The sequence below is a fragment of the Carcharhinus amblyrhynchos genome, chromosome 14 (genome assembly GCF_965287045.1).
Source record: "Carcharhinus amblyrhynchos chromosome 14, sCarAmb.v2.hapA, whole genome shotgun sequence".
NCBI classification, from domain to species: domain Eukaryota; kingdom Metazoa; phylum Chordata; class Chondrichthyes; order Carcharhiniformes; family Carcharhinidae; genus Carcharhinus; species Carcharhinus amblyrhynchos.
In genome coordinates this window covers 2,396,643-2,412,802 of record NC_137337.1, presented here as the reverse complement: position 1 = coordinate 2,412,802, position 16,160 = coordinate 2,396,643, and the positions used below count along the sequence as shown (strand labels likewise).

General features: G+C 47.6%; 1 protein-coding gene across 2 annotated transcripts in view; it reads left to right on the top strand.

Annotated features, from left to right (window-relative positions):
• Window positions 1–16,160, top strand: part of LOC145352384 (estrogen receptor beta-like) — a 157,650-nt gene that overhangs the window by 57,636 nt on the left and 83,854 nt on the right. For both annotated transcript variants that reach the window (XM_080202164.1, XM_080202165.1), the window contains exon 2: window positions 1,185–1,667. In XM_080202164.1, the coding sequence (XP_080058290.1) occupies window positions 1,185–1,667 (483 nt within the window). The remainder of the gene's footprint in view (window positions 1–1,184; window positions 1,668–16,160) is intronic.

Sequence of the window (16,160 nt, the reverse complement as noted above, 5' to 3'; positions counted from 1 at the left end):
CAAACTCCCCACTTTGGCCAGGGAACAACTCCCAGATGTGCCGAACAGCTGCCAACACTTATTGGACAATCTTCCCAAGGATTCAGCTCACCAGCGTGAGTGTGGCACCCACACTCTGCCATTCCTCACCCAGATATCCATCATCCACCACCCCACCCCCATCTTGTTAAAGGTGGACAGTGATTGGACGGGTTTTGGCTGTCAGTCAAACAGCTTCTGTTTCTCTATTCCCCATTTCCATAATTAATAAAAATGTGCAAAGAAAATCTTTTAAAACCACAATTTCTTCAATGCTCCTGTGATCTTTCTTCCAGGATTTAATCGCCACAATATCCGTGAGAATCACTTTTAACTTGTGGACCATTTCACTCCTGTCAGTCTGGACAGCTCAATCCCTTCCCCAGAGAACAGAGTTTCCACATTCCACCCCCAGCTTTTACACAAACCCTCTACCCAGGATTTTCATCATGCCCAGAATTAAAACACTTTACACAACACTGTCCCCATCAAACACTCCCAGGACAGGTACAGCACAGGGTTAGATACAGAGTAAAGCTCCCTCTACACTGTCCCCCCATCAAACACTCCCAGGACAGGTACAGCACGGGGTTAGATACAGAGTAAAGCTCCCTCTACACTGTCCCCTATCAAACACTCCCAGGACTGACACAGCACAGGGTTAGATACAGAGTAAAGCTCCCTCTACACAGTCCCCATCAAACACTCCCAGGACAGGTACAGCACGGGGTTAGATACAGAGTAAAGCTCCCTCTACACTGTCCCCATCAAACACTCCCAGGACAGGTACAGCACGGGGTTAGATACAGAGTAAAGCTCCCTCTACACTGTCCCCATTAATCTCTGATTGTAATCTAACCTAATCTAATTGGTGTAGATCCCTGCCAAGGCTTATCCAGTATTGTTTTGATGTGATGTCCAGACTGTACACGGTGCTGAGGTTGTGTTCCAACCAGGGCAGAGTTGGGCAGAATGGGATTACCCGCTCTGGGCACCGCCCTGCTCCTAATTGACAACAACACCATCCCCCAGATTGAAAGGCTGTCAGACATCCAGACAAACAGACAGACAGACTGCCAGTCTGTCTCCTAAACCTCTCCTGATGTTTTGGAGTTTATATTTTGGAAAATGATTGACTGTTTTCCTCCTGCTCTGTTTTTTCTCAGTGAGAAGACGCAATTGTTTTATGAGCGAAGATCTCCAAACAAGTTCTTCCTGCGAGGGTCCTGTGCTTCGAGTATGGCTAACTCTCTGATGAAAGATTCCTCAATGACTGAGCTCCAGGAGCTGGGAGTGGGACCAATCGAAAACCAGATTAAAAACTCCCTTCCGTCTGGAGCCAATCAGCCGCAGTACAGTGGTTCGGTGCCAAGTCTGTCTGAACACGCTCCCCTTTGCATCCCTTCACCCAGTGAATACCCCACACTTGCCTTCTACAGTCCCCCCATCCTCAGCTACAGCATGTCCAACGATACTGGGGGATCTGACAGCACCATTGTGCAGCAGAGTTTGAGCCCCTCTATGTACTGGTCCTCTCCTGGCCATGTTTCTCCCATCACACTACACTGCCAGCAGCCTATCATGTACACCGAACCATCCAAGGGTCCTTGGGATGACCTCAGATCAGGAGATCAACACCTGTTGTCCAGGTAAGAGTGAAATCGGAGCCCAGACTCTCCAAACTCACCCTCCCGAATCCCTCTCAGCTCACCCGTAAACACTGACTTCCAGTCCAGCAATTCCCATCCTGTGTGTATCTCCCCTCCATGGTCTCGTCCCTCCCTAAATCTGGAACTTCCTCCATCCCTTCACCCAAACCAACTCTCTAAACTCCTCCAGCCTGCCATTGGTGGATCTGCTTTCTGTTTCCTGGAATTTTCTCTCTAACCCATCCACCTCTCTATCTCTCTCTTCTCCAGCAAAACAATGCTTAAAAGGTACCTGTTCAATTAAGATTTGATGTGGAGATGCTGGTGTCGGACTGGGGTAAACACAGTAAGAAGTCTCACAACACCAGGTTAAAGTCCAACCAGTTTATTTGCTAGCAAAAGCCACTAGCTTTCGGAGCGCCACCCCTTTGTCGGGTGAGTGGGAGTTCTGTTCACAAACGGGGTATATAAAGACACAAACTCAATTTACAAAATAATGGCTGGAATGTGAGTCTTTACAGGTAATCAAGTCTTAAAGGTACAGACAATGAGAGTGGAGAGAGGGCTAAGCATAACCTGTTCGTAAACAGAACTCCCATTTATCTGATGAAGGGGCAACGCTCTGAAAGCTCGTGGCTTTTGCTACCAAATAAACAGGTTGGACTTTAACCTGGTGTTGTGAGACTTCTTACCACAATTACGATTTGCCAGCTGTCCTAATATCTCTCCGTGTCTCTCAGTGGTGAATTGTGTAGAAGGAATACTCTGCTTTCAGTAACTAGTGTACAAGGACACCCAGTCCCCTTTGTACATCAACATTTCCCAATCGATCATCATTTACATCATACTCTGCCGTTCTTTTCTCTGTCCAAAGTGGATAGCTTTACATTTATCCACATTATCCTGCATCTGCCATGTTTTTGCCCACTCACTCAACTTGTCTAAAACTTGTTGAACCTTCATAGAATCACAGAATCCCTACAGTGCAGAAGGAGGCCATTTGGCCCATCGAGTCTGCACTGACACCAATCCCACACGGGCCCTATCCCTGCTTAGTTACCATGCTGATCCCTCTAACCTATCATATCCCGGGACACTAAGGGACAATTTAGCACGTCCAATCAGCCTTCTTAACATTCTCCACATCGCTCAAATTCCCAACCAGTGTTGTGTCATCAGCAAACTTGGAAATGTTCCATTTGATTCCCTCACCTGAATTGGTGGTATATTTTGTAAATCACTGGGCCCAACACTTCCATCTCTGTGGTAACTACTCATCCAAAAATAAAGATGAGAATAAATAAATATGACTCTATAAAGACAAACCTGTGATGTACAAAGAGCATCAAGCATTGGGTCAGATTAATAGAAAAATATTTCTAACATTACAAAGTAGTAAGCCTGTCAATTTGGAGAGTTTTAGAAACCAGAAAAGTGTTAATCAAGCGAGCAAAACAGATGTGAGAGTAAACCAATGAGAAATATCAAAACCAATGTAGGAACTTTTATAAATGTGTAAAAAGGAAGAGAGTAGCTAAAGTGGAGACAGGAGAAATGATCAGAGTAAGAGAGCCACCCATTGAAGACAGAAATGAAGAGGAATTTCTTCTCTCAGAGGGGAGTGAATCTGTGGAATTCTTTATCACAGAGCGCTGTAGAAGCTGATTCGTTAACTATCTTCAAGGCTGAGACAGATTTTTAATCAGTTAGGGAATCGTTGGTTATGGGGATAAGGTGGGAAAGTGGAGTTGAGGAATATCACATCAGGTCAGTCATGATCTCATCGCATGGTCGAGCACACTCGGTGGGCCGAGTGGCCTGCCTTGCTTCTTCATCTTGTGGTCCTGATGGAACGAGTAGAAGTCCGAGACATTGAGCTCCGATTCTGTCTCTGTTTGCATGGTCAGAGGTCAAAATTACAAAGCAGAAATAGGTGGTAACTGGAAGGCAATAAGAATGGGAACTTACGGTGACCAATATCAGCAGAGGAGAGGTACCGGAGGAAATTGAGAGAAATGCTCAGGAGCTGATGGCCCAGATCCCAGAGTCCTGAAAGAGGCAGCTACAGAGATAGGGGATGGATTAGCTGTGATTTTCCAAAATTCCTTAGCTTCTAGAATGATCCCAATGGATTGGAAGTCAATGGAATATTGCTGTTTAAGAAAGGAGGGAGGGAGCAAACGGAATGAGGGGCCAGGTAGCCCCGCTGGAATCTACTGAATTAAAGAAATCCTAATAATGTACCCAGAGATTCGATTGGAGTACAGGAATAAAGAAACCTGGCTGGAATTGTACAGGGATTCAGTGAGGCCACATCTGGAATATTGTGTATAGTTTTAGTCTCCGTATCTGAGGAAAGATATCCTTACATTGTAATTGGCACAGCAAAGATTCACTCGCTTGGTTCCTGTGATGAGAGATGGAGTAAATATGAGTTTATCTCATTAAAATGTATAAGATTCTAAAGGGAGCTGAAAAGGATAAATACAGAGAGTAAAATCACTGGGTAAAATACTGCTGATGCTGGAATCTGAAACCAAAAGGGAAAATGCTTTGACAAAGGATGATCTGGACTCGGAACACCAGCTCTTTTCTCTCCTTCCAGACCCGCTGAGATTTTCTCCCTCGATACAGAGACTACATCCCCCCTGGCTGGGGAATCGAGAAGGGAACAGCCTCGGAATGACCAATTATTCAGGATGAGGTGATCAGCAATTTCTATATTGTGAATCTTTGGAATCCCAGGGGATTGGAGACTTCATTTGTGGAACAGACTGTTGGTGTCCCAGGGAATTAGGGATAAGGGGAGCAGGCAGGAGAATGGAATTGAGGCAGATTGGCCATGATCACATTCACTGTCCAAGTAGCTTCAATGGAGTGAGTGGTCACTTCCTGTTCCTGTCTGACCTTCGATGGAGTGAGTGGTCACTTCCTGTTCCTGTCTGACCTTTGATGGAGTGAGTGGTCACTTCCTGTTCCTGTCTGACCTTCGATGGAGTGAGTGGTCACTTCCTGTTCCTGTCTGACCTTCGATGGAGTGAGTGGTCACTTCCTGTTCCTGTCTGACCTTTGATGGAGTGAGTGATCACTTCCTGTTCCTGTCTGACCTTTGATGGAGTGAGTGATCACTTCCTGTTCCTGTCTGACCTTCAATGGAGTGAGTGGTCACTTCCTGTTCCTGTCTGACCTTCAATGAAGTGAGTGGTCACTTCCTGTTCCTGTCTGACCATCGATGGAGTGAGTGGTCACTTCCTGTCTGACCTTCGATGGAGTGAGTGATCACTTCCTGTTCCTGTCTGACCTTCGATGGAGTGAGTGGTCACTTCCTGTTCCTGTCTGACCTTTGATGGAGTGAGTGATCACTTCCTGTTCCTGTCTGACCTTCAATGGAGTGAGTGGTCACTTCCTGTTCCTGTCTGACCTTCAATGAAGTGAGTGGTCACTTCCTGTTCCTGTCTGACCATCGATGGAGTGAGTGGTCACTTCCTGTCTGACCTTCGATGGAGTGAGTGATCACTTCCTGTTCCTGTCTGACCTTTGATGGAGTGAGTGGTCACTTCCTGTTCCTATTCCTACACTCCCTTCCTTGATTCCCATTTCCCACACTATCTCCTGGCCTGGGTGGGGATGATGGAGATTGCTGGCTCAGTGGAAAGGGAACTGAATTGAGTGCTGGCTCAGTTTGTGGGGAAGTTCTTGCATTCAGCAGTGTGAGAAACCGCTGTCCTGTGGTAGGACACCACCTCACTAAGCTGAAAGAAGAGCTTTCTAGAATTCTCCGTTCCCTCCGGCTGCTGTTTCTTTGCCTCCATCCCAGAGCGAGTGGTTAGAAGTTAATCACTCAATTGATGCCTCTCTGCTTCGACAGATCACAGAGATACCTGTATGAGAACTGGAGTCTTGCACCACTGCAGTTCTATGATTGATTACTTCCAAAGGGATAGCACTCTGAAAGGTGCTGTTACATAGAAGTTTGGCAGTGAGTTGAATAACTCATTAATGTGCTACACTAAAACTAAAAAAAAATCCAAACTATTCAGTACTGAGATTCTGATTTAACTCCTAAAGACTCTGATTGCTGGTGAATTCCAGTGGCACTGGGAGCTGTGAAATTGGAGGTGGTTATATTGTGTTTCTTGTTTGAAGGTGGGTGACGGGGATATATTCCATGTTGAGTTGTGTTATACTCTGACAGGTTTTATTGGGAAAAGCTGTTTTTGATGATTTGTTGTGTAGTGACTGGGAGACGGTTCCTGTTGTCATTGCTACAATCCACATGTGGGGAGGGGGGGAGGGAGGGAGGGAGGGGGGGAGGGGGGGTTCACCATTAACCCAAACCAACAATTTTACCAAAGTCTTATACAGCTGCAACATGACAATCCAATTCCTATACTCACCGCCCCGACCAATGAAGGCCAGCATGCCTCCCTGTCCACCCGAGTTGCCAGCTTCAGGGATCTATGGATCTGTAATCCAAGATCCCTCTGTATGTTAATATTTCTAAGGGTTCTACCATTTATTGTATCCTTTCCTTCTGCAGTAGACCTTCCAAATCGCATCACTTTACATTTGTCCAGGTTAAATTCCATCTATCATCTTTCGCCCAGGTTTCCAGCCATTTTTTATATCCTTCTGTGTCCTCTGACAGTCATCCTCACTATCCGTAACTCCCCCAATTTTTTATCAGCTGCAAATTTACTAATCAGACCACCTACATTTTCCTCCAAATCATTTATATGTATTACAAACAACACAGGCCCCAGCACTGATCCTTGTGGAACACTGCTTGTCAGAGACCTCCAGTTAGAAAATTATCTTTCCACTGATACTCTCTGCTTTCTATGCCCAAGCCAGTTTTGTATCCATCTTACCAGCTCACCTTGGATCCCATATGACTTTACTTTCTGTATCAGCCTGCCATGTGGAACTTTATCAAAGGCTTTACTAAAATCCATGTATACAACATCCACTGCCCTGCCCTGGTCAATTTTTTTGTCACTTCCTGGAAGAATTCATTCAAGTTTGTGGGACACAACTTCGCCTTACAAAGCCATGCTGCCTTTCGCTAATAAGCCTATTCTCTTCCAGATGTGAGTACATCCTGTCCCTAAGAATATGCTGCAATAATTTTCCCATCACTGATGTAAGGCTCACAGGCCCGTAATTTCCCGGATTGTCTCTTCTGCCCTTCTTAAACAGAAGAACAATGTTAGCTACTCTCTAACCCTCTGGTACCTCACCCGTGGTTAAAGAGGATACAAAAATTTTGGCCAAGGTCTCAGCAATTTCTTCCCTTGCCTCTCAGTACCCTGGGATAGACCTTATCTGGCCCTCAGGACTTGTCCGCCTTAATGTTTTTCAAAACTTCCAATATCTCCTTCCTTTTTATCTCAACATGTTCTAGAATGTCAACATCCTTCTTTCTACATTTACCATCTCCCTCATCCTTCTCCTTTGTGAATATTGATGCAAAGTACTCGTTAAGGACTTCACCCACCTCATCTGGCTCCAGACACACATTCCCTCCACTGTCCTCGAGTGGACCCACCCTTTCCTTAGCTACCTTCTTCCTCCTGATCTGTGTATAAAGAGCCTTGTGATTCTCTTTAATCCTGCCTACCAAGGACATTTCAAGGCCCTTTTCAGTCCTCCTAATATCCTCTTTAAGCTCTTTTCTACTATTTTTGTATTTCTCAAGAGCCTTATCCATTTTCAGTTTCCTGAAACTTATATATGCCTCCTTCCTGTTTTTCATTAAACTCACCATCTCTCTCATCATACAGGGTTCCCAAACCCTGCCATCTTTATTCTTCATTTTTACACAGACATACTTGTCCTGGATTGTTACAACTGACTTTTTTTTTGTTTCTATCCAATTCAATCCAATCAAAATCCAATTTAAATTCTCAACAAGTTGAGACATTCCCATCTTGGGCTTAATCTACAGGATCCAAGCTGATTGGAGTAAGTATAGCTCCTCCTCCAAGGCTTGATCTCATTTGTATCTTAACCAAAAGGCCGAGATGCTGCTTTAAACTAACTTTTAAAAGACTCCCACATATCGAATGTGGATTTACCCTCAAACTTTCTACATTCCCGAGTTCCTGCCTAATATTGTCAGAGTTAGTCTTTCCCCAGTTTACTAGGTTCACTCTGGGATTTCTATCCTTTTCTACAAGTATCCTGAAACTTATAAAATTGTGATCACTGTTTCCCAAAATGGTCCCCCGCTGAGACATCAATCACCTGTCTGGCTCGTTTCCCAGAACCAGGTCTAAGACAGCCCTTTCCCAAGTTTGGACTTTTTACACATTGTCTCAAGATGCACTGTTCGACACAGTGAATGAACTCGGTCCTGTCCAATCCCTGATACTAAAGGAATCCCAGTCTATGTTGGGGAAGTTAAAATCACCCATCACAACGACCCTGTTGTTTTTACATCTTCCCATAATCTGCTGACATATCAGTTCCCCCACTTCACACTGGCTATTGAGAGGTTTGTAGTACAACCCCAATAGTGTGACTACACTGCTCCTGTTCCTGAATTCCATCCATATGGCCTCACTACATGATCCCATCAAGGTATCCTCCCTCTGTATATCTGTGATATTCTCTCTAATCAGTAAAGCAACACCCCCACCTCTTTTGTCACCTTCTCTATCTTGCCTGAAGCATCTAAATCCGGGAATGTTAAGCTGCCAGTCCTACCTTTCTCTCATAAGAACATAAGAAATAGGAGCAGGAGTAGGCCATCTAGCCCTTCGAGCCTGCCCCGCCATTCAATAAGATCATGGCTGATCTGAAGTGGATCAGTTCCACATTCCCGCCCTCTCCCCATAACCCTCTCTGACCAAAAAGCTGCCTCACAGCTCCAGGGACCCAGGTTTGATTCTCAGTTTGGGCCACTGTCTGTGTGGAGTTTGCACATTCTCCCAGTGTCTGTGTGAGTTTTCATAGAACATTACAGCGCAGTACAGGCCCTTCGGCCCTCGATGTTGTGCCGACCTGTGAAACCAATCTAAAGCCCATTTAATCTACATTATTCCAATATCATTCATATGTTTATCCAACGATCATTTAAATGCCCTTAATGTTGGCGAATCCACTACTGCTGCAGGCAGGGCATTCCACGCCCTTACTACCCTCTGAGTAAAGAACTTACCTCTGACATCTGTCCTGTATCTATCATCCCTCAATTTAAAGCTGTGTCCCCTCATGCTAGCCATCTTCATCCGAGGAAAAAGGCTCTCACTGTCCACCCTATCAAATCCTCTGATCATCTTATATGCCTCTATTAAGTCACCTCTTAACTTTCTTCTCTCTAACGAAAACAGCCTCAAGTCCCTCAGCCTTTCCTCATAAGACCTTCCCACCATACCAAGCCACATCCTGGTAAACCTCCTCTGCAGCCTTTCCAATGCCTCCACATCCTTCTTATAATGCGGCGACCAGAACTATACACAATACTCCAAGTACGGCCACACCAGAGTTTTGTACGTTGCAACATGACCTCACGGCTCCTAAACTCAATCCCTCTACCAATAAAAGCTAACACACCGTATGCCTTCTTAACAACCCTACCAACCTGGGTGCCAACTTTCAGGGATCTATGCACATGGACACTCAGGTCACTCTGCTCGCCAACACTGCCAAGTAATTTACCATTAGCCCAGTACTCTGTATTCCTGTTACTCCTTCCAAAGTGAATCATCTCACACTTTTCTGTATTAAACTCCATTTGCCACCTCTCGGCCCAGCTCTGAAGCTTATCTATGTCCCTCTGCAAACTGTAACATCATCCTCACTGTCTACAACTCCTCCGACTTTGGTGTAGTCAGCAAATTTACTAATCCATCCTTCTACACCCTCATCCAGGTCATTTATGAAAATGACAAACAGCAGTGGCCCCAAAACAGATCCTTGAAGTACACCACTTGTAACTGAACTCCAGGTTGAATATTTCCCATCAACCACCACCCTCTGTCTTCTATCAGCTAGCCAATTCCTGATCCAAACTGCTAAATCACCCTCAATCCCATGCATCTGCATTTTCTGCAGTAGCCTACCATGGGGAACCTTATCAAATGCTTTGCTAAAATCCATATACACCACGTCAACTGCCTTACCCTTATCCACCTCTTTGGTCACCTTCTCAAAGAACTCAATAAGGTTTGTGAGGCACGACCTACCCTTCACAAAACCGTGCTGACTGTCCCTAATCAAATTATTCCTTTCTAGATGATTATAAATCCTATCTCTTATAATCCTTTCCAAAACTTTGCCCACAACAGAAGTAAGGCTCACTGGTCTATAATTCCCAGGGCTGTCTCTACTCCCCTTCTTGAACAAGGGATAACATTTGCGACCCTCCAGTCTTTCCTCTGGGTGCTTCGATTTCCTCCCACAGTCCAAAGATGTACGGTGAGGTTGATTGGCCGTGTAAATTATCCCATGCTCAGGGGGATTAGCAGGGTAATCCCTAGATGGGATTGTTGTTGGTGCGGGATTAATGGACCGAGTGGCCTCCTTCTGCACACTAGGGATTCTATCTGTAATTGCCACCACAACATGTAGTAATCCAAGGTTTAAGTTCATCTGCCTTACCTGTCATACTCTGTGTGTTGAAGTAACATGTTTTGTCCTGTGTTTTATTTCTCTTAGCCTCACAGGACCCATTCACTGAGTTCTCCACAGTCCCTCACCTACTACTGTGGATCCCACCCCACCTGCCTTGTTAGTTTAAATCCATCCGAACTGCACCATCAAATCCTCCCACTAGGATGTTCGTGCCCTTCCAGTTAAGATGCAATCCATCCTTTCCGTGCAGGTCCCACCTGCCCCGGAAGTGATCCCAGTGGTTTGAAAATCAGAACCCCTCCCTCTCGCACCGACTCTCCAGCCACTTACTAATTAAGCTGCACTGCCTCCCGATATCTTGCCTCACAGCCACGTGGCACAGGGCGTGTTAGTGGGAATGCCACCCTGGAGGATCCTGCATTCCAGCTGCCTTCCCAACTCCCTGAGCTCGTTTTGCAGGACTGCATTTTCCTTCCTACCCATCTTCCTCATTCCAACATGGACCATGACCACTGGCTGTTTGCTGTCCCATTTCAGAATGCCCAGTGCCCGCTGGGGGACGTCCTTGGCTCTGGCACCAGGGAGGCAACAGACCATCCTGGAGTCTCAATTCTGGTCACAAAAGCACCCGATTGTGCCCCTTACTATTGAACTCCCGCCTATCACTGCCTGCACTTTGACCTTCCCTTGCTGTACAGTCACTATTCTGGCCACTGCCGTCAACATCCTCTGTCCTCCCCAACAGCACCTAACACACTGTTTCTGTTTGAGAGAGGGAGGGGGCAGTGTCCGGCACTGACTGTCACCCATCGATCTTCCCCAACCTTGGGCATGGGCCCCTCCCTGAAACTCACCATAAGAACATAAGAAATAGGAGCAGGAGTAGGCCATCTGGCCCTTCGAGCCTGCCCCGCCATTCAATAAGATCATGGCTGATCTGTCGTGGCTCAGTTCCACTTTCCCGCCCTCTCCCCATAACCCTTAATCCCCTCGCTTATCAAAAACCCATCAACCCGCGTCTTAAAAATATTTAGCGAGGCAGCCTCCACCACTTCAACGGGCAGAGAATTCCAGAGATTCACCACCCTTTGAGTGAAGAAGTTCCTCCTCAACTCCGTTCTGAACCGCCCCCCCTTTATCTTGAGGCTGTGCCCTCTAGTCCTGCTATCCTTTCTGAGCGGGAAGAATCTCTCTATCTCTATCCTATCCATCCCCTTCATTATCTTATACGTCTCTATAAGATCCCCCCTCATCCTTCTAAACTCCAACGAGTACAGACCCAGTCTATTCAGTCTCTCTTCATAGTCCAACCCCCTCAACTCCAGTATCAGCCAAGTGAACCTCCTCTGCACTCCCTCCAAGGCCAAAATATCCTTGCGTAAGTACGGCGCCCAAAACTGCACACAGTACTCCAGCTGCGGCCTCACCAGTGCCCTATACAGCTGCAGCAAGACCTCCCTACTTTTATATTCAATCCCCCTCGCTATGAAGGCCAGCATCCCATTCGCCTTCCTGACCACCTGCTGCACCTGCAGACACCACCATATGCATTCTCCTGTAAATGTGGTCCTCTGGGAGAGTTGGAGTGTCCCGGATTAGCCCACGTGTTACAGGTGGAGCACAGGACTGGTGTTGCCGATATTACTCTCTGAACTAAAATTAAAATGTGATTTCTGTGGAGACTCTTTGAGAAAGATAAAACTGATGCAAACTCTAAAACCCTTTCCAAACATTCTTAACTTTAATTACAGATTCCACAGACATTTTGAAGAAACTACACATTTTCTTTCCTGCTTCCGGGTGAAAGGTTGTAACAGAAGGGATAGTGAAAGTGGGGAGTTTGACTGGATGGTTGAGGCTCTGTTAGTATGTTAGTATCTGAACAAACCTTGTCATGACATGGTTACGTGCTGCCATTATCTGTTACTTTATCTGTGCTCAAGAGAGAACTCCAGTTGTTAAGATGAGAATGTGGGAGCAGGAGTCGACCATTTAGCCCCTGCAACCTGTTCCAATGTTCAATGTGACGATGGCTAACCTTTCACCTCATTGCCACTCTCCTGCTCTCTATCTCAGCCTTCAATCTGCTTAATGTCCACTACACCCAGATCAGAAATCCAAAGATTCACAACCCTCACCTCAATCCTGATTGACCCATTCCTTATCCCGAGACTGTGCCCCCGTGTTTTAGATTCCCCAGCCAGGGGAAACAATCTGGGTGGCACGGTGGCACAGTGGGTTAGTGCTGCTGTTTCACAGCTCCAGGGACCCGGGTTCGATTCCCGGCTCAGGTCGCTGTCTATGTGGAGTTTGCACATTCTCCTCGTGTCTGCATGGGTTTCCTCCGGGTGCTCCGGTTTCCTCCCACAGTCCAAAGATGTGCGGGTTAGGTTGATTGGCTATGCTAAAAATGCCCATTAGAGTCTCGAGATGTGTAGGTTAGAGGGATTAGTGGGTATAATATGTAGGGATATGAGGGTAGGGCCTGGGTGGGATTGTGGTCGGTGCAGACTTGATGGGCTGAATGGCCTCTTTCTCCACCGAAGGGTTTCTATGATTCTATTCTGTGAATCTCTGTGTCCACCCTGTTAAACCTCTTCAGAATCTTGTAGGTTTTAATGAAATCGCCTCTCATTCTTCACAACTCCAGAGAAAATGGACACCATTTATCATAGGACAGGTCTCAGGAACCAGACCCAGTGCCACCTCCATGGCGGGTCTATCCTTCCTTAGACATGGAGAGCAAAACAGCGGATACAATTCCAGGTGTGGTCTGACCGAAACCCTGTGGAACTGCAGCTTTCCTTCACTCCTGTTCTCCAACCTCCTGTAACAAAGGCCAATGTTCCAGTTGCTTCTCTCATTGCCCGCTGTCCCTGTGTGTTAACAGTATGTGGTCCCTTTACAAACACACCCCAATCTCTCTGAACATTAATGAGTTTCACACCTTTAACAAACATTCTGCTTTTCTAATTTTGTGTCCAGAGTGTGTGACCTCACACTTCCCACATTATATTCCAAGTATTTAATCTGTTTACACTTACTCCTGAACACGGTTCCCTTTCAGACCCGATGATTCTCATCTCATTACTGCTCCCGGCAGCTAATCACCATTAGAAATTCAGATTCAGCAGTCCATTCAGCCCCTCCATCCCTGTGCTCTCCTATCCCAGTGCCCAGCGGGCTTTTAAATAGTCCCCCTCCCCCCGCAGACCCATTCTGTCGCTCACTCCGTGGTGGATGGGGTGTCTGGTCTCTGCTCCTGGATGTGCTGCCTTACCTGCTCGGCTCCTACATCAGTTCGGATCTTTTGTCCTGGCGACAGTTGTTGTTTTTGGATCTTTGCATTTTCCCCTGGGGACCAGAGTAGGGCGGTGAGGAAATCATAGAACCGGGAGCAGGGGGAGGCCATTCAGCCCTTCAAACCTGACCCCCGATCTCAGATCCCCGCTCTCTCCCTGCACACTGTTAAAATCTAAATAAAAAGCATCCCTTTCTTGAAACAGTGACTTGACCCCCCACAGCTTCCTGTAGGAGAGAATTGCACAGGTTTGCTGTCCTTGGAGTGTCCTAAATGCTCCCCCCCCCCTCCCCCGCCGAACCCTGAGACAGTGTCAAACAAAAACACACAACGCTGGAAAACCTCAGCGGGTCTGACAGCTCCTGTGGGGAGAGAATCGGGGCCAATGTTTCGAGTCTGGGTGACCCTGGAGAGGAAGGGGGGTGTGGGGGTGGGGAGGGGGCGGGGGGGGGGGGGGGGGCGAGGCGGGCTGGGCAGAGGGTGATGGTAGTGTTGGAGGGAGAGGATGGAGTGGGAGGGGAGAATTACTGGTTCTGTTTGGTTAGGTCCGTGTGGGAGTGTGGCTGTTTCTCGAGCTAAGGGCGGTGAACTGACTGAACTTCACAGTTACCCATTACTGAGAAACCTTCCTCAACCAATCGTGCCTCCGGCTGACAGGCCCCGGACAGTGAGCTCTCTCTATTCCTGCTCAACTCCCTTCCTCCCCCCTCCCAGATCCAAGACAGGGTCTCCCTGCTCCCACCTTCCAGTAAACTCAATCATCCCCGCCTTCCCCATCACCACCAGTGCCCCCCTCATCCCCTCTCATCCCCCTGCGCCCCCTGCGCCCCCCCTGCGCCCCCCCATCCCCCTCACCCCCCTGCACCCCCCCTGCACCCCCCCTGCGCCCCCCCTCATCCCCCTCATCCCCTCTCATCCCCTCTCATCCCCCCCATCCCCCTGCACCCCCCCCATCCCCCTGCACCCCCCTCACCCCCTGCACCCCCCTGCACCCCCCTCAACCCCCTGCACCCCCCTCAACCCCTTGCCCACCCCTTCACCCCCTTGCCCACCCCCCTCACCCCCTTGCTCCCCACTCAGAGCCCCCCCCACCCCGATCCCCCGCCGGTTTCAGCATTTCCTCTGGGACACCCTGGTCCATTCCTCAGTCATTCCCGACATTTCCCCCTTTCCCAGAGTAACGCATCCCAGATCCAAAACCCCTCGCTCCTTCCCCTCGAAACTGAGGCTTCTTTTGCCAATCGTTAAACCGGTTCCCTCTGTTCCTCCACCCTCGCCCCCCCCGCCCCCACCCAACCATACAACAAGGAGCAGGGAGAGGCCATTCAGCCCCTCAAACCTGCTGCACCATTCAATAAGACCACGGCTGACCTGATTTTAAGCTCAACTCCACGTTCCAGCCGATCCCCGATAGCCTTCCACCCCCTCGTTAATCAGGAATCTATCGGACTCTGCCTTAAAAACACTCAAAGATTTCCACTGCCTCCTGAGGAAGAGAGTTCCAGAAACTCTCAGCCCCGAGAGAGAGGAAAAGCAGCCCCCTCCCCTCCCTCCCCCGTCTGAAATGGGTGGCCCCTCATTTTTGAACAGTCAACTTGACTTCTAGATTGTCCCACAGGAGTGAATGTCCTCTCACGCTGACAATACCCCACAGCACCTTCTACATTTCAATTCTTCCTGCCAAAATGGACATCTTCACACTTCCCCACATTATTCTCCACTTGCCAGACCTTCTCCCCCTCACTCAGCCTCTCTATGTCCCTTTTGCAGCCTCCTTGTCTTCGCTTCACAATTCACTTTCCTATTTTTGTGTCATCAGTAGATTTGGCAGTCACACCTTCAGGCCTTCCATCCAAATCATTTTTATAAATGGTAAAGAGTTGAGATCCCAGCGCTGATCCCCATGGCAACCACAGGTCACTGCCTGCCGTTTGGAAAAAGACTGGTTCATTCCTACCCTCTGTCTCCTGTCTGCTAACCAGTTTTTTAATCCATCTCAGTAGACTGCTCCCAGTCCCACGCACTTTAACTTTACACATCATTCCCTTATGTGGGACTTGATCAAAAGCTTTCTGGAAGGAAAAAAAATAAACCACGTCTGCTGGCTCTCCGAGAAGCATGTAGTTTGTTGGCTTCATAGCGAGAGGATTTGAGTACAGGAACAGGGATGTTTTGCTGCAATTGTACAGGGCATTGGTGAGGCCACACCTGGAGTATTGTGTGCAATTTTGGTATCTTTACCTGAGGAAGGATGTTCTTGCTATAGAGGGAGTACAATGAAGGTTTACCAGGCTGATTCCTGGGGTGGCAGGTCTGTCATATGAGGAGAGATTGAGTTGGTTACTCACTGGTAGTCAGATGAATGAGGGGGGGAATCTCATAGAAACTTATAAAATTCTAGAGGGACAAGACGGGGAGATGCAGTAAGAATATTCCTGATGGTGGGTGTGTCCAGGACTGGGGGTCACAGTCTGAGGATACGGGGTAAAATATTTAAGACAGAGGTGAGGAGACACTTCTCCACCCAGAGGGTGGTGAGTCTGTGGAATTCACCCCCACAAGAAGCAGCTGAGGCCAAAATATTTTCAAGGAGTAGCTCGGTATCAACTTGGAGT